Source organism: Zeus faber (genome assembly GCF_960531495.2).
Source record: "Zeus faber genome assembly, chromosome: 16".
Classification (NCBI taxonomy): domain Eukaryota; kingdom Metazoa; phylum Chordata; class Actinopteri; order Zeiformes; family Zeidae; genus Zeus; species Zeus faber.
This window is the reverse complement of record NC_137202.1, coordinates 6,706,231-6,725,612: the sequence shown is the minus strand read 5'-3', so window position 1 is coordinate 6,725,612 and position 19,382 is coordinate 6,706,231. Positions and strand designations below refer to the sequence as shown.

General features: G+C 41.6%; 1 protein-coding gene across 1 annotated transcript; it reads right to left on the bottom strand.

The window, feature by feature from the left end:
• Positions 1-801: 801 nt before the first annotated feature.
• sfxn3 (sideroflexin 3) lies at positions 802-14,894 on the bottom strand. Its single transcript, XM_080016703.1, has 11 exons — positions 14,765-14,894; positions 13,265-13,437; positions 12,305-12,475; positions 11,303-11,401; positions 7,667-7,742; positions 7,391-7,476; positions 6,859-6,986; positions 6,034-6,083; positions 5,732-5,781; positions 5,307-5,354; positions 802-5,203 (listed from the first exon to the last, which is right to left on the bottom strand). Exons 2-11 carry the CDS (start codon positions 13,426-13,428, stop codon positions 5,107-5,109), a joined length of 969 nt encoding a protein of 322 aa, XP_079872829.1. The 5' UTR covers positions 13,429-13,437; positions 14,765-14,894; the 3' UTR covers positions 802-5,106.
• Between the last annotated feature and the right edge of the window lie 4,488 nt (positions 14,895-19,382).

Sequence of the window (19,382 nt, the reverse complement as noted above, 5' to 3'; positions counted from 1 at the left end):
TTCCAGCAAGACGAAGTTTGCTTCGAACAAACAAGTTCTGAGTTTATACATCGTTTTAAAGGAATTCACGCCCAACGACAATAAACATGGAAGAGTCGTACAAATCACTCTGCAACAAAAAGGCTTTTTGTGGACGCACGATACAGCCGTTCTCGTCCTCTGTCCTTACTGGATTAATGACCGTGTTTACGGATAACCAAAACATAGCAGACTACCCACTCAGGTGTTGATCTCCGTTTACCTTCCTCGCTAGCTTTCGCTGGAGGTTATACAAACAAGTTGAGGAGCACGAGATCATAACAGATTGTGTTGTTTTCTTTTATCTCTTTTATGAAGGAAAGAGTCTGGACTTTGCCAGTATCAAATTCACTGGTAGAGGTTCATTTATTGCGCTTCCCACGGTGACTCAGCTTTCTCTGTATAGGTTTTGCAATAAGGCCGTTGATTGATTACCTTCTTTAATCAAGTTCAAATCTCGAAAAAACAGGATTGGAAAAGACTGGTTTTGAAAATGCGAGGGAAGTTTCTTTTCTTAGGTTTTGAGAATAGTTGTTGTGCAAAGGATAAATGTTTTGCCTATTGTGGCCAGAAAGCCTTGCAATGTACACTAATACAAAACAATGGTTATCAGGTATGGGCTGCTAGTTAATCATTTTAAAGTCTTAATTGCTGGTTATTTCTCATAAACGCAAACAATTCGCTTGAATGTGTGAGTAAATTGATTTTGTGATTTCATGAATGCAAACCTTCCTGACAAATCTCTCGCAAGAGATTTTGATGTCAATGAGACGACCAGAATCATTTCATGTTTGTTTACATTTCCGTTATAAACTTTATTCTGTTGCTCTCAGTAAATACATTTCAAGGTAAAGAAACATCTTTTGAGACAGTACTAAAAAAAAAAAAAAAAAAAAAATCAGAAAGAATGCGATGAATGAGAAACATGAGCTGCTCACCAATACTGACTGAACAGAGTGGGTTAATGTAGACAGACTGACATGAAATAATGAACCAATTCATCAAGTCAACCAACAACAAAAACAATAGGGATTAAGTTAATATCTTGAGCCTTCACTGTGCAAAGAAGTGACATTTTCCACGGTCAACAAGCTGTCGACCAATGTTTGTGTTTCCCCCGGTCCTTCTGAAGATGAAGTCAGGAATCATTTATTTTCTGTGGGAAATACTTCCACGGGGAGCACCAACAGGATGTTAATATCTGTCAGCTCGCCTCATTCTACCTGCGTTTGTGCTTTTTAAGCTGATAGCCAGACATGTCAGAGATAAAATAACGGAATCTGGTCCTTACTTCAAATCGCTGCCCAAGTACCGGGACAGGGATTTGAAGCTTTGGAAGAACGGATTTCCTTTCTGCAAGTTGCAAAATAGCCACTGTAATTTGTGATTGGGACTTGTGAATATTTCTGAACCAGCGTGTGTTGTTAAGAGGTTGACAACCCGCACTGTAGTTCTCAAGCGACATGTCTCGTGGTGAAATCCTGGAAGGTCCGGAACGCAAACTGAATCTAAACGTTGAAAAGCTTTCACGTTCAGTCCCATCGACCGTGTTCACACCGGTCTCATCTTTGGCTCTGGATGATGTGCACAGGGGGGTAAAGTAGGTGTAGGGTCAAAAAGGCTCAGGCACAACCACAGCCAGTTTTGTTCTTGATATTTTGGGACCACAATGTCCTCTATATGCTAAGTGTAAAATATCAGAGGGAAGGAAAAAAAAACAACAACACATAATAATAATAATAATAATAATAATAATAATAATAATAATAATAATAATAATAATAATAACAACAACACAGGAAATGCAGCATATAGGTGTAAGTAATAAGATGCTCCTGCCCCTGGATGTATTGCTGAAGAGCAGCAGTTTGGGATAATAGAACATGAAACATTGCGAAGCACAATAAAACACATAATACAAATTCCAGCACGTATTTCATAAAGCTTTCAATCGCATCCCCCCCCCCCCCTTCTTTTATTTTAACTTTATTTATTTTTTTTTAAAAGCCACACATCAAAGCCTTGACAGCAACACAACAAAGAGTATAGTGCAGTTTAACCCAGAGCGTAAGACCACAAACAACAATATAGGGAAAGTTCCATTCACACAAGACAACAACACAACCACTTGATATTTTACCCACACAAGGAAGGAAAGGGAGAAAAAAAAATTAAAAAGAAAAAAAAAGAAAAAACTTCCAAAAGAATTTAGGGACGGTGGTTAACCGAACTTAAAATCAAATATTGGGATGTCCCGCTGTAATGTCCACACCAACACTGCACTGCAGTGCAAGCCATCACATCCCATTGATTGCCATGAGCACTTGAAAAAACAAGCGGTTATATTGAAAATAAACACTAGATTGTATCAGTCCCTTTAGTCCTCCATCCATCCTTTTTAAATCCAGAACACACGTACACACTGCAGCATAGTTTAAGGAGGTTTTGTGAAGAAACGTGTGCATATGAAGGGCTTGAAGGGTGAAATGGACCACAAATGGAAAAGACTAATTCAACAGCACCTTGACGTCGCTGATCTACAAGGTATGTTACACCACCTAATGACCAATGTGTTCTTATTATTATGGGTCTTAAAAGTGTTATGTGAACTGTTAAGCAACTGGGACACGATACCATGACAAAAGTGCAGAATTATTGCAACATCAGCAGCTGATTCCATTTCTTTCTGCCATCTGGTGGCCGCGTACAAACACAGAGACACGGCTTCAAGTTTGAACTCTGCTATGACACGATCTCAATCTTTTATGGAAGGTAGTGTATTAAATATATATTTGTGTGCCTGTATTTGTGTGCGTGTTCAAGAAAAATATATAAGTATCTTTAAACATTCTTCATGGAGCCTGACACTTGGAAAGCTTGAGCGGGACATAGACAGTGATTTGATGCAAGGCGCTCAAACCAAATGACACCATCTGTTATTGTGGAGTAATGCAGATGTAGCCGCTGTATTAAGCTGTTTATAAGGATCTTGCATTTTGGCTTTGCTACAACGACATGGGACACTTGTACTAAAACAAATGCATTTTCAAAAGAGACAAATGTAAATAAGTGAAGTGTTTATGTATTTAGTTTCTGATTTGCATTTACCAGCATCTGTTTTACTGTACCAGTGTTGGGGAGCTCAGCCAGAAAGTTTCCTTTTACCCAAACATTTAGACACTGAAAAGTACATTCCTGTCCACCACTGACGACACCACCATACAGCACAATGGCTACTAACAATCAAAGAGTCCAGTAACTCGCCACTGGTGACACAATAAAATTATCTTGAGTCAACAAAGTCCTTGAAATGTGCCACAGCAATTTGGCACCACCAGGCTACAGTACAAGAGTATCTCAGCTGACATCTTGCTCAGTCACAGAGTCAATATGTAGACATGGGTCCATGCTGGAAGGTCCTTTGCAGTGAGCGTTGCTATGAGTTACTTTATCCACCAGCCAGCACCTCATAACACATAGTAATATTGTGAAGGGGAATAAGTACACTTCAAGGGATAATTTGAAAGTTGGAAGTCACACTACTTGATTATGTGAGGAGCATTTTCCATTCAGCGGCATCCATCTTGTGCTCAGTGTTTTCATTGTGACATTACGGTGCCAGCAAATTGGAGGCACCGTGAACACGTCGTCAGAGCGTAAAGCCCGGCATACCTCATGCAAAATACATTTTAATAAGAACAAAGCAACGATAAAAAGCAAGGGGTTGAAAGACAAAATCTAGAGGAAGGAAATAACCTATTCTAGAACTTTGCAGCATAAGCTCACAAAATAGATGATTATGGCAAAACAAGTCAGTAACCCTCTGCCAATTAGAAAAAAGAAAATGCGAAAAAAAAAAAGGGAAAAAAGAAGAGTGGAATCAGTCAGTTATGCTCCTCCTAGGTGTGCACCAACAGCAGCGTTGCTAACCTGCTTGCCTCAAAGTCTTCTGATTTCCCTTCCACGAATCCTTGCTTTCCTAAATGGCCGAGTGAACATTTAGACACTGCTGGATTCAGCCATTGAAGACAGGGTGGAAACGAACCCCGTCCAGGCCTGGCAGCTGCTGTCCAGGTATTCAGACTTTGTTTGAACAAAATAGAGATGGATTGACTTGAGGGGGACTGGACAGGATTCCGTTTGGCTTTTCCTGTAAATAATTGCACGGTTTGTGTCTTTCATCTAAGCCAACATTAGAGTTTCGATTTTTCTTTGGCATAGCTGCTACATTCGTCGGTAGCTGCTTCCCTCCATTTATTAAGTTTACCTTGAGCCAGACTTGCAAACCTTAAATATTCCATTAGACTGACAACTGATTGTAGTTACTGACATGGCAGATTTTTTTTTCAACCCTTTAAATAGGGCATTATTAAAGGAATTTTTGATCAACAAAAACTAACCGATTCTTTATTAATTCATTTAAATTTAACCAATTTATGAATCCAAACCTGTTAAGGGTTGGGTGGATAAAAAAAAAAAAAAAAAAAAAGATGTTAAGAATATTTTTTTAATTTAAGCAATATCTACAGTTTGAGTAGATTATAAGAGTGTCAATAACTTTTTACCATCAATAAGGATTGGGAACCCTCCTTTGACACAATGTCAGCCTATCCAATGTTGATTTGAGTGCAGTAACCTATCATGACATTATTTTGAATGCATGAACACAAACTTCTAGTGATGCAGATTGAATGTGGTCAGGGACGCACACATGTTCAAACTAAACCAAGGATCCAGTTCCATGGGTTACCGACCACATCCAATTTGGTTTTGGTGATTGGATCCTAAATGCCTTGACACCTGTATTTACAGCAGGATGCATTTTGAAGCCAGGTCTGAACAGGGTCATAGAGCTTTACCTTTGGGACTCCTTTGCACCACTGCTTCTCAGCGCCATGAGGTCAAAGAAACACAATCTAACCGACCAAGAGGAGCTATATCCAAAACATAGTATAAAAAGAAAATAATTATAATAAAATAAAAGATTTCCCCCTGCTCTGTGATTTGTGACCACAGAGCTTTAGTAGCAACGGTCAGCATGGCGAGCGCAGGTGAATGTCTGGTGCTTTTGCATGTCTGTGTGTGGTCCTACAGGCCTTTATTGAAATAGACGGTGGTGGTCTGGGGGCTGCTCTGTCGTATCCTCTCCTGCAGATCTGCTTCCAGGCTGCTCACACTCATAGAGCTACAGGGGGAGAGGAAGTCAGAATTATTCATCCTGTCACAGCATTGCATACCATTATTATTTTTATTATTATGACAACCCCAAGAGCACCGTTGTGCTTTACCTCTTTTGGGGGAACAGGGCGCAGCACAAAGGAGTCGCAAAGACCAGGCTGAAAAAAATTAAGCGAAAAATGGTGTAATAAATATTTTAATTCCTTCTTTTAATACCGGGGTATTCAAACTGTGACAATTCCATCACGCCTATAGTGGAGCGTGATGGAACTGCAGGGAGGCCAAATTCAGTACATGATTTCCATATGCAGTACATCAATTCAAATATTTAAATATACCAGTCTTTTAAACACTCATTTTGCATAACTGTAATTCAATTTGATGCAATAAGGTTATTTAGAGTCTCTAAATATAATAGGAGAATATCAAGGCCATATAATTGGTTTAAGAAGACCAAATTTGCCAGTATTGTTCATCTCTGAAGACAAAGAGTAGTGTATGTGTGTTACACACTAGTGTAACATCCGTTACTTACCAGAGACCCACCAGTCCCACCTGCACCGGAGCGTTCAGCACTGGAAACCTCTGTGGGGAGCAAAGTAATAAAGAAGTCAGACCCAAAATATATTCTAAAAAACAGCTTCTTAGTCATTGGTTCCTGATCTAGTAGAAGCTGTTTGGAAAATGTCAATCGGAAGGGGTGGTCTGCTTTACACCAACGCATTCCTCAGATAGCTCCCCTCACTTCCCTCACAAAGTTTCTATATTCTAACAATAGACGACTGGAATGTGGTTCTACTGTTATGTTTGACATAGCTGCCTGCAACCTCTTCTTACCTTCATGAACGCTCTCTTTTCCAGTGCGTTCATAATGACGGGAGGAATGGCTGTGAAAAAGAGAGAAGGAAAAGAAAAAAAAAACAAGGTCTGGCAAGGATTTACTAAAAAAAAGACAAGCAAGAATAACCACCACTACTTAAAGAACCATACTGGTGTCATATTCTTTAACAACTTAATTCTGCCAAATAGTTTGTTAGTTAATTCAATTTTTAAAAGGTGGAAGTGCCATTGCATTGTATTAACACTGGTATGGTCCTTTAAACCAGCATGCATAATAAAACGCTTCTTTTCTGCATTTGTTTGACAACCAATACAGTAGGGTTGCCGCGGTTATCAGTGTTACCGGTATTCGGTGGTCAAGGTGTTCGGGCGTACACAGATTACATTACTTGCCTACTGCCCCCAACTGTAGTTTGGCCATTTTTTAATAGAAAAAAACCTAAATAAAAACATTTAGTTCATCAAATTTAAAAAAAAAATCGAATTAGTAAAATACTAAGCGTGTTATCAATACTTAGTCGGACGCTACAAAAGTAAAGTGTCTGAGAGAGCCGCAGCACAGTCTGTTGATCACGGTAGGAGAGGAGAGAAGGCCCTCGGAGACCTCACATCAGGTTTGGATCTGGACCTACCTGCCTCCCTCCATCTATAATTAGCGCCTGTGCATAAGGGACCCGCCCCACTGTAAAATGTGTTGTCATGAGTTTATTAACCGGTGGGGAACATTCCTCACTGTGGCATTCTTATTATACGGCCATAGAAAAAATATAAAGGAGGCCTCTGGGCTTTCCCAAAATGAAAGGAGGGAAACGTGATGTTTACCCATAGCCGGTACCGCCATGCCGATCCTCGACACAACCACCTGCACGATGGCCTGCTTGGCAGCATTGGGCGACTCTCCTAACCTGTTTCCATTCTCATCAGTCACAGGAATACCGTACTTCAGTTCCCTGTGAGAAAGAGTAGGGAAAAAATTGTCATTCAGTCAAGCATGTGAACTTCACTGGGAGGTTTCAGCAAATAGAGTTCCCAGTGTTTAGACACTAAGAGACAATTTCACAAAGAATGGATTGGGGCCGTTAATAGCACCATGAATTGCACATGAATTCACTTCCGCTGTCTGCGCCGTCTCAGTGTCAGATTCACAAAAGATATTGTGCTATTGATAGAAATGATTACACAAAATATAAGTCTTAGAAATCCTCCGCGACCTTGTGCGCGCCCACGTGGAGCCACGGTAAATAGACTTATCAGGCTCAATTGCCTGTCTTGATTATTTTTATGAACACAGCTCACAAAGACGAAACCAACAAGTATAACTACTTAGATTCAATAAGCATTAGGCGTAACTAACCTCTGTCTCATGAAAGGGATGTTGATACAGTTGGCAGCGGCAACAGCAGCAAAAGGGACAAATCGACTCATGATGGGAGGGAGGCGCTGGGGAGACAGAGCAGGTCCAGAGATTTAACATCACATATCAGTTGTACGTATCCAGAATGCCGCTGCCATATGAATGTCCTTTTTAGATCCAGCAATCTTCAATGAGACTTTTTTGTTGACGTTGTTTTTGCACCGCCTGAGCAGCAAGCTGCCAGTCTGTTTGTTTCAACATGATGGGAAGCGTTACCGTGGCTAAGGACTTGAGTCCAAGGGCTGTGACCACAGCTCCAGTGGTGGCGCTGACGTAGGCTGCACCCAACTGACTGAGAGAAGAGACTCCATGTTAGCAACCTCAACTCAAAACCACGCAGCATCATCACACACTTCAAACAACGCTCTTAACTTTTAAGTGGTAATCCATTAAATGTATTTTCTTTATTCATCTCATATTTGTAACTTTATTTGGCTGTTGCTTTATAAGAAACAACCCAGTGTTTCTCCTTGAAGTTTTTGCAGGCCTGGTGGTACAGACGGGAAAAAGCCGTAAACAGACAAGGTGCCCGGAATGGCATATGTGCGCGGTTGGATTCTGTCAGATGGCGCAGCAGGTGGCCTGCAATTTCGGTGGTCAACACTTGTGATCACTTTTGACAAAGTGATCACAAGGAGAGGATGACTTAAAGAGCTGCATTTATTGCATAAAATAAGCTGTGTAACCAATGACTTTAGCACATCATGAACCTAGTGTGCATCATTTATTGATGCCCTTTATCTTCCTTGGCATGGAGAAAGTGCCTCCGCACATGAACACTGCTCTTATTTCGGTTTTGCTGAAACCCAAAAAGGACCCAACCCTCACCTCCAGTTACAGACCCATAAGTAAAACACTAACCAACAGAATTGAAAAAGTAATCCCATTTATAATCCACTCAGATCAAACAGGCTTTGTCAAAGGCAGACACTCATCCAGCAATATGCGTTGTTTATTCAGTCTGATGAGCATATCTAAAAGGAACAACTTAAATACTATCATTGCCTCTTTGGATGCCAAAAAAGCATTTGATAGAGTGAATTGGACATATCTCTTTTCAATCCTCAACAAATTTGGTTTTGGAGAGTCCCTCATTCAATGGATCAGAATCCTCTACAACTCTCCATCTGCTTCTGTCATCACCAATGGTTACACCTCACAGCGTTTCACTCTACAATGCAGCACAAGACAAGGATGTCCGCTCTCCCCTTTACTATTCGCCATCTTTATTGAACCCCTCGCGGCGGCTATCCGTCAAAACAGTAATATTGTAGGCATACAAACAGGAAACTCTGTTCACAAAATCAGTTTGTATGCAGACGATACTATACATACAGAACCCAATATCATCCCTACCTGAGGTGTTCAATCTTATATCTAAATTCTCAGTTATCTCAGACTACTTAATAAATTGGACTAAAACCAGTCTTACCACTCATTTGGGGGGGGACTGTAATGCTGCAACCCAGAAACTTCACTTAACCATCACAACGGGCAATATTAGATACCTTGGTATTGATATCTCCCCCAATCTATCGGATTTGTTTACCCTTAACTTCACTCCATTGCTCAAATCCATTGAAGAAGACCTCATTCGATGGAACAACCTACCCATCTCACAACAGTACATTTGACTCAATAGTCAACAAATTTCATTAGAAATACAAGAAACCGAGAATTAAACTAGCAACACTATAGAAAAACAAAGACTGTGGAGGCCTAGCAGCCCCAAACTTTAGATACTACTATCTAGCAAACCATCTTCAATTTATAATTAAATGGTTACAACCAGAGCAACAATTGGCCCATGGATGGCGAGACATTGAACAATCTGAATGTCAGGAGTTATCATTATCCGATCTCCCATTTCTTACTGTATCTATAAGGAAACATAATTGCTTTAAAAACCCACTTATCACAACAACTCTGTCAGCCTGGTGGAAATTCCTCAAACTCAGTGGTCACACTCTATCTCCAAACAAATCAGTCAATCTGGCACAACCCAGATTTCCTGGTTAAAAATAGACCAATAATCTTTAGGTCTTGGAAAAGACAAGGAATTACTCATCTGGAACACATTTTTGAAAACAATTCGCTTATATCCTTCCGAACCTTCAAATCCAAAGGTATAATATCGGTGGCCACGGCTTCCTTCAATTACAGCAGTCTCTAAAAGTTAAAATCAAACTGACAAACAACATCCTACTACCACCTGAAATGACTGAACATCTCACTCATATCGGTCACTTGAAAAATCCCTTTTCCAGAATATACAAACTTTTACTAAAAATAGACGACACCTTATCTTTACCTACAATGAAATGGGAAAGAGACCTTGCTGTTCCCACCAATATCAACCTGTGGAAGCTTATTTGCAACAACACCTTTTCTGTGACCCACAACTCCAAAATGCAACTCATCCAATATAAGATTTTGCACAGAGCCCAAATCACGAAACACAAAATGTTCAAAATGGGTTTTGTGGATGAAGACATTTGCTCCCACTGTTCCCTTGATACCAGAGATGACTACTTTCATGCCTTCTGGCTCTGCCCACCTATCCTAGCATTCTGGACCAACATCACCAAAATGCTCGCCAGCTCCCTCATGACAGCTAACTGAGTCTTGTCTTGAAATTAGACAAAGCGATCTTGCTCCGCAATAATTTAAAGTGACTGATTAGGGATTCCGCGGTCATGTGACATCACCGTGGTATTAAGCTTATTACCATCATCACCGACAATAAAAATAAATGTCTATGAAATAAATCCAGAAATAAATAAATGAGGCAATAAATATATAAATTAGTAAATATACGGCAGACGGATAAGGCGGCGGTGTGCCCGAGCCCTGGCCCAGGTGAGATCTTGCATTCTGATTCACAGGATCTTTCATCACTTTCATTGCACTGCAGGGTTTCGTGAGACCCTCCAAATCGCCATTTTCAAGCACGCAAAGGGAGAAAGCGAAACTCCTGCAGCATACACGCAGCGGTGCAGGTGCCAGGTGCGGTGTCACCTGTGTCGCACACTCGCTGCCTTTCCCATTTGGAAAACAGTACCGTTAGTTTTTTTTATTTTATTTGAATAGGCTATTTTGGAAAACAGTAAAGTTTTTCGAAAGTTTTGAATAGGCCGTTACAAAAATCGCTAGTTTGTACATGTGTTTAAATAGCATAAATGGACTGTAAATTCCAATAAAAAAAGGCTGTAATACATTTTTTTGTTTCGGGGGACAGTGTCGTTATTTTTGGCATTATAAAAGATTTAGTTTGGCCTGGCGGGGGTTCTCACTGCCGCCAGGCCTGTAAAATGACAGGGGAAGCATTGCAACCTCAATGTATTTGCTTCTTTATATGCGGTTTCCATTGTTGATGGTGGGATTCGCCTTTCCTGGCAAGAATGCACTGATTAGGCATGTGCATGAAGAGAAAGGCAGCATAGCTAGTAGCAGTCAGTAAACTGTCGATATGAACGAGCATTCACAGGTGCATGGGCTGCATCGTTAGCACCAAAATTATGATTTAATAACAATTTAATGATGATTCATTATGCATTTGCACACACGTAAGTAAACCCCCTGAACCCATACATGTACTGGACAATGCTTTGCAGTAGGACTGCATGCATTAGTGCACTCCTGCTGTATTCAAAGGAATACTACTATGAATACTAGGTATGCAAATGCCTGCCAAGTGTGCATGGTGATGTTATTTGGCACATGCCTTACAGTCCAACGTAATACCGCTATTGAGGAGAAGGTGGACAGCTACTGGAAACCTCCGTGAGGACACTAGGCTAGTGGCAAACAGGAGTGGTCTAGTGTGGAAGTGAGGTGAGGGGTCCTTCCTACTTCACAGTGAGGGGGGCATCTCCACTGCGGTTAGTGTAGTTGACCACGGCATTGAAGGACTGGTTGACCCACTGCCAAAACACAACTGCTGGAGTAGTCCTAGGGAGGAAGGAAGGGGGTGGATTAAAAAAATGCTAGCATGATAGTGAGGCAAGTAAGAGAGATAATCCAAGAATAATTCAACAATTTAGGGTACTAGATCAGTAGAATGGAAAGTATGTGCTCTTAAAACAGTCCAGTCAATAGTAATAGTAGCTTTGCACTCTCTCTAATGCGGACCACAAATCAGGTTGTTTAAGAGTTTGGATTTGGCTGAGTTGTTTTTTTTTTTTTGGTAGCCATCTCATATTGGGAAACGGATCATTGTTGTAGCAAAGAAGGCAGAGTAGATATGAATACAAGTTCAAGTTAATAAGATAATACAGTGGTACCTTGACTTACGACTGCATCTACTTGTGACTAATCTAAGATACGAGTAGCGATAGTCGCGAAAATTTGTATTGACTTGCAACCGACTGCTCCAAGATACGACCGTGGAAATTTGCAGTTGGCGCGTCGGCGGCCAGTCAGCAGTCAGTTAGCGGGCGACCTACATCGTGTGTGCACGTAGTTCGTGGCTTATCCATATTTACTGTATTTGTGCTGTGTATTTTGTTTATTTTCACCATTCATGATTTCATAATTTATATGGGGAAAAATTGCTTCGACATACGACTGTTTTAACATACGACCGTTCTAATAGAACGAATTACATTGGCAAGTCGAGGAACCACTGTATTACAAAAAAGACCAAAAGCACAACACAAAAGTTTAAATTAAGGAACCTCATTTTATGGACTGATTTTAAAGATAATTGCAGTCAATAAATCTATGGTTACGAGACATCACTTGCTTTTACGCTACATTAACAGAAGGACCATGATTTGCACATAATCGAACAAGACGTCTTTGCAGTATTTAGTGGCTATGATTATATTCTTTGCATTTTGAATATAACCTTACCTGTAGAAGGTCAGCATGCATCCTGTGATTGACATGTTCATTGGCACCTGAGCTGACATTCGGCCAATCACAAACATCTTCTCACCGGTGTCCGGGTGGAAGGCAGAATCGTAGACATACTTGGCTCTCCAGAGTTCATCCTCCGTCAGTCCAGGTTTCACAACACCAGCCCTAGACAGACAAAATTATACCACTGACTAAACTGAAACATTTGGAGTAAAAAATATCTCATAACATGTCAGAGTTTTGATTAATTATTGACAATCGCCAAACTATTTACAACAAAGAATTTGTTATTTTATCTTGTGATGTTATTGGCAAGTAAAATTCAGCCCACAGTTCTAATTGACAAGAGGACCCATTAACTGCCCTTCTACTTCCAGAGGAAATATCATGCAGACCTCTGAACAGTTGTATCCTTTCTGGCTGCAGACAATGCAGTAATACGTGGTCTTGAGTCATAAATTGAAAGGAAATGCATCTTAAAAAAGTTAATTCATTTTTAATTAAATGCTTTACCATGATGAAAAATAAACAATACTATAATGCTGACCATTTGAGTTATGTTTTAATAAAAGCATTGCAGAATATATATATAAGTAATAAAATAATAATGCAAAAAGACAAAAGTGTGCAGTTCCAAAGTACAAAGCAATTCACATGACTCGGTTAATATCCACTATCCACCATAAAACTCTCGTAACAAGAGTAAAGGAGAAAAAGAGTGCTCTAGTGCTATTACATTTGTTCCTCATGCTATTGGCTCAGAACTTACAAATATACTAAAATTCGAATTAAACCATTAATTATTGTGATTAATGAATACAATTATGGATAGATTCATTGATTGGCAAAATGAACAGAATAATCTTTAGTAGCACCCCTTAAATCCACACCCTCTACTGCCAATCATCCACTTCACGCTCTCCCAATTTTAATTTCCATCTCCTGGGTTTCTACCTGTAGTTCTCCACAATCACCCTGGCTTCGTCCAGTGTCTGGGAGGACAGCAGGACATTCCTGGGGTCCGTGACCATGAAGAAGTGCTGGGCACGGCCCATGAACGTGCCTTGGTCCCATCGTGGCTCTTTGATGTTAATGTCCAGCGGCAGCCCTCCAGACATCTTGGCTTTCTATCGTGAATCAGAACAGCAGGTCACAGATTACTTTTACTCATCCCTGAGGCAATAATTACTTTTCATATCAGGTCTTCTGTTTTCATAACAATACTCATGTTCATCTAGTTTCATCATGTTTGGCATCTACACTATCTACATTTAAAAATCCACTTGTACCGGTTTAACATTAAAATAGGATGCATTTCTTTTTCCTTTTTAAATCAGAACTAATGAATCATGAAACAAGCTGGTCTTGGAGGGAAGACACTATGACGTGAAATTATAAAAAACTAAAATCCTCCCCTGTTAAGCCCTGATTACACACAGTAAGCCTGCAGTGATCCATTTATAACAGTGCATACAGGACGTTTTGCTGCAGCCACTGCCGATCAATAAGAACTAGTTCAGCCTTCCCACGCAAATGTGCCCAAAACAAACTCGTTCATCCGGCTTGAAGTTCATTTTAACATGTATGTCGACTTTCATTCTCAAAGAAAATCTCTACTGAAGTACTTCTATATCTCTGGATAGCGGAGTGTCACTTTCGATGTCTCAAAGTTCTACTCGCATGTGAAAATCAACTTAATCTCGCACTAAATTCCTGTGTAAATATATATTTGGGTTTTTCATATAGTGCCTCGGAGGGAAATGCCGGTGTTCACAAAACAAAATATGCTAACAGTAATTAAATAATAGGAGTAAATATATATATATATAAAATGCCAATATACGATTAACCTCAAATAACTTACAAAATATATTGTCTATACATTAAACCTACACATGTACGACAAATTAATTAAACTGAGAATCTACTAAAAATATATTTTGGAAATGTACATTAAGAAAGCAAAACAAAGTAGGATCGTGACACTATGAAATATGTCCCTCGCAGTCGTTGGCCAAATCTGTATTCAAGAGGTTTTGCGAGAACTGAGGGAGAGAAGGTGACACACGATGACAGGTGACATTCTCAAGTCACGACGCTGTGGGAAGGGTCGGGTTAGCAACGAGCTAGTTAGCTGTCGCGTTAGCCAGCGACAGGTCCGGACTTGGCTCTAATGCACACAGAGGGGAATACGTTTCGAACGTGTTTGTATACATCGGAATTGCAGCTCTTGCTATGTTGTTGTGATGATGTTTATCCTGGGCGTCAGAAACGGAACCGCTCGCGTCCCGTTTGCCAACTAGCCTCTCGGCTATCTGGCAAGCTAGCCGCCGTAGGCTACCAGGGTAGCTCCCACCGCAACGACGACGACGTAACGGCGAAGTGGGGCCAAGGGCTGTCGAAACGTCCGCGGAGACGAACTCAATTCTGCGACGTTATTCAACCGGAACGCACCTCGTCTTGTCTTCTTTCCCGCTGGGGACGCGTGTGACCTCTCAATAACACGGCGCAAGCCGGTGCGGGTGGAGCGGGTGGAGCTGCTCCGTGCGGGCAGGAGGGGCGGCGGCGGCGGACGAACTCGCGATGCCTTGAAACGATCTGTTCGCAGCGAACGGATCTTTAAAATGACTCGGCCGCCGGGAGTCACTCCGCCGAAATCCCACAAAGGGGAAATAATCACGGAGGACTCAACTCAAGGCCAAGGCAAAACGGCTCAGGCGTTCGGCGTAATTTCACGTGTCTGATTTAAAAGTCCACATTCCACCAAAATAAACGCTCATCGCACCAGCCGAACCAAACGAGTCGGGAGACCGACCCCTGCGGCTCAGTGACCGGGGCGAGATTAAAGAACCGAATCTGGAAAAAGATGGTCGAATCTTTCACAACTGGAACAAACAGCGGTCGGTCATTTGTTCCATTTCGACAACAACGCTGGTGATTGGTTAAGAGCTGTGGGCGTGGCGTATAAAGCAGCACTTTGATTGGTTTAAAAACGGTGGGCGCGGCGGGACAACCAGCAGATGGTTTACGGACGGCGGAGCTACGCGTGTGGCAGCTTAGTGTTTATTTTCGTATTTGAGATCGAGATAACATATAAAAAAAAACCAAAAACAATTTAGTCACGCGTTACAGAATCACACTTCACAGACAAAATTCACAGTCGATTAAACAATCCAGGTTGAGAGTATCAGCAAATATAGGTTAAGGCAAGGACAGTTTATATATATGGCACATTTCACACACAAGGGCAATTCAAAGATTTTTACATAAGTAATACAAATACATTATATATACCAAGCAAGAAAAGAAGAATAAAAAACACCGGAACAAAAAGCTAAAAAACAGACTAAAAAATGCAATAAAATCACAGATCACAGTTTTCATAATTGCAAATGAAAACATTTTAAACCATTACATTTATTTCTCCTTATACATTACATATACTCCAGGGTGTTGGAAAGGAGGCTCCGGCCGATTGTCAAACCCCAGATTCAGGAGGAGCAATGCGGATTCCGTCCTGGACGTGGAACTTTGTACCAGCTCTTTACCCTTGCAGGGTTGCTGGGGAGGTCATGGGAGTTTGTCCATCCAGTCTACATGTGTTTTGTGGACCTGGAGAAGGCTTTCGACCGCGTTCCCCGGGGGATCCTGTTGGGGGTACTGAGGGAGTATGGGGTAGCGGGGCCGTTGGTACGAGCCATCCGGGTCTTGTTCAATCAAAGTGAGAGCAGTGTTCGTATTCTCGGCACAAAGTCAAACACGTTCCTAGTGGGTGTTGGACTCCGCCAAGGTTGCCCCTGGTCCCTGATTCTGTTTGTGATATTCATGGACAGGACTTCAAGGCGCAGCTGAAGTGAGGAGAGCATCCGGTTTAGGAACCTCAGAATTGCATTCTGCTTTTTGCAGATGATGTGGTTTTGTTGGCTTCATCAGACAATGAACTCCAGCACGCACTGGGGCAGTTTGCAGCCGAGTGTGAATCGGTCGGGATGACAGTCAGCACCTCCAAGTCTGAGGCCATGGTTCTCTGCCGGAAAACGGTGGATTGCTCCCTCCGAGTTGGGAGCGAGCTCCTGCCCCAAGTAAAGGAGTTCAAGTATCTCAAGATCTTGTTCACGAGTGAGGGGAAAATTAAGCGTGAGATGGATAGGTGGAGCGGTGTTGCGTCATCAGTGATGCGGGCGTTGTAGCGGATCATTGTGGTGAAGAGGGAGCTGAGCCTGAAGGCAAAGCTCTCAATTTACCAGTCCATCTAGATCCCAACCCTCATCTATGGTCATGAGCTCTGGGTAGTGACCGAAAGAACGAGATAGCGAATAAAAGCGGCCGAAATGAGTTTCCTCCGCAGGGTGGCTGGGCTCAGCCTTAGAGATAGGGTGAGGAGATCAGACATCCGGAGGGAGCTCGGAGTAGAGCCACTGCTCCTTGGCGTCGAAAGGAGCCAGTTGAGGTGGTTCGAGCATCTGATCTGGATGCCTTCTGGGCGCCTTCCCTTGGAGGTTTTCCGGGCACGTCCAACTGGTAGTAGACCATGGGGTAGACCCAGAACATGCTGGAGGGATTACATATCCCAGCTGGCCTGGGAACGCCTCGGGGTCCCCCAGGAGGAACTGGAAAATGTTGCCGGCGAAAAGGGGGCCTGGAGCTCCTAGCTCAGCCTGCTGCCACCGTGACCTGGCCCCGGATAAGCGGTGGAAAATGGATGGATGGATGGATGGACATTTATTTCAGATTCTCAGGCCTCTTTCTATGAAATGCATGGAAACGCCTTCATAGGGTTGGACGTTGTGGACCATGTTTGGATTTAACTTTAAAATCATCCTGTGGGATGAGGTATTTTAATGTGATGAGGTGCATTGTGCTCTTTCCATGTGAGCTTGTGTTATGATTATTCATCTTTCGTTGACCTCGATAGACATCCTAGAAATGTTGATAAATCTGCAAACAGTGATGGACATCTATTGACAATACAATATATTAGCGGCGAGGTTCACCACTTTGTGAACAACGGTGTGAGCAAATAGTCCAACCATTTAGGAACAACGTTTCTCAACCTACATTTTCAAGAAATGTAGGGATTTCATCATCTACAGTCCATAATATCATCAAAAGATTCAGAGCATCTGGAGAAATCTCTGCACGTAAGCGGCAAGGCCTTAAAACCAACATTGAATGCCGGTGACCTTCGATATCTCAGGTGGCATTGCATTAAAAACCAACATCATTCTGTAAAAGATATCACTCAGGAACACTCTGGAAAACCATTGTCGGTTAACACAGTTCATCCCTACATCTACAAGTGCAAGTTATAACTCTACCATGCAAAGCGAAAGCCATATATCAACTACATCCAGAAACGCCACCGGCTTCTCTGGGCCCGGGCTCATCTGAGATGGACTGACGCAAAGTGGAAAAGTGTGCTGTGGTCTGACGAGTCCACATTTCAAATTGTTTTTGGAAATCATGGACATCGTGTCCTCTGGGCCGAAAATGACCATGCAGATTCTTATCAGCGCAAAGTTCAAAAGCCAGCATCTGTGAACTTGCACATCTGTGAAGGCACCATTAATGCTGAAAGGTACACACAGGTTTTGGAGCAACGTCTTTTTCACTGACGTCCCTGCTTATTTCAGCAAGACAATGCCAGGTCACATTCTGCATGTGTTACAGCAGCGTGGCTTCGTAGTCAAAGAGTGCGGGTACGAAACTGGCCTGCCTGCATTCCAGACCTGTCTCCCATTGAAAATGTGTGGCGCATCAAGCAAGAATGGCAAAGAATTCCACCTACAAAGCTTCAACAATTAGTGTCATCAGTTCCCAAATGCTTATTAGGTGACGTAACACAGTGGTAAACATGCCCCTGTCCCAGCTTTTTTGGAACGTGTTGCAGGCATCAAATTCAAAATGAGTGAATATTTGGAAAAAAAACGAAGTTTCAGTTTGAACATTAAATGTGTTGCCTTTGTAGCATATTCAATTGAATATAGGTTGAAAATTGTATTTTGTTTTTATTTACATTTTACACAACATCCCAACTGCATTGGAATTGGGGCCATCCACAACAAAAAAAGACAAAATAGTATAAAAATAGTGATTAAAATACCGCATATAAAATACATATGAATGAATGTCAACAACTGAGTGAAGATCATATATTATTTACAGAGAATATTTTGGAATAATGTAATATGTCCAACAGATGGCAGTGTAAGGCCATCCATGTCCCTTTACCTGTATAATTACACTACGATAAGCAACCCTTAGTCACGTGCAAGGGCTAATTCCCTAACCTCATCACTTTGTTGCACCTTATATTCCATAGTCTTATTTCCCCGTACTTTGTTGGGATTAATCAATGAGGACATTTAGCCTAAATATAGAATTAATTGGGATATGGGGAGTTAATTATAATTGCCCCCCCCCACACACACACACACTTATATATTGCATTCAGTTTCAAGCACTAATGTACTGTACCCGGGGCTCTGGTCTTGAGCCTATATAAAACGCTTAGCACACCTAAGACCATCACCTGGATAACAAATGAGAAGGCTTTAACGCATCCCAGGTGACCAACCGCAGCAGCGAGGCGCTCCAGAGCAGGTCCTGCACAGTATGGACGCAGGCAGCGCCGTCACTTGGAAACAATGGCTTTCGTGCAGGTTTTTATTTATTTTTTATGTTTTTGATCATTGCGATTCCCAGTGTTACATGCATTTGAATGTATATTTGCAGACTTCCAGGACGCAGAATAAGTGTGGACTATGTTTTCAACATCAGAGGCACTGAGGTGAGCCCATCCTGCTCGTTGTGTTAACTTAAAAATGTAAAAATCACTTTTATGGATCATTCTTGTTCCTTAAATCAATTACAATCATTCCCTGGCCCTGGTAATGGGTTTGTGATCTTTATAGTCTATGAAATCAGACCTATGCATATCTATAATAATGAATATGCTTTATTTACACACTGCACGGTAGCACTTTCCTCACCAATACTTTCTTACGGTCTGATATTGTGAATAGATTGATATTTGTGAAACAGTTTTTTAAATTATTGTTCTACTGGGTCC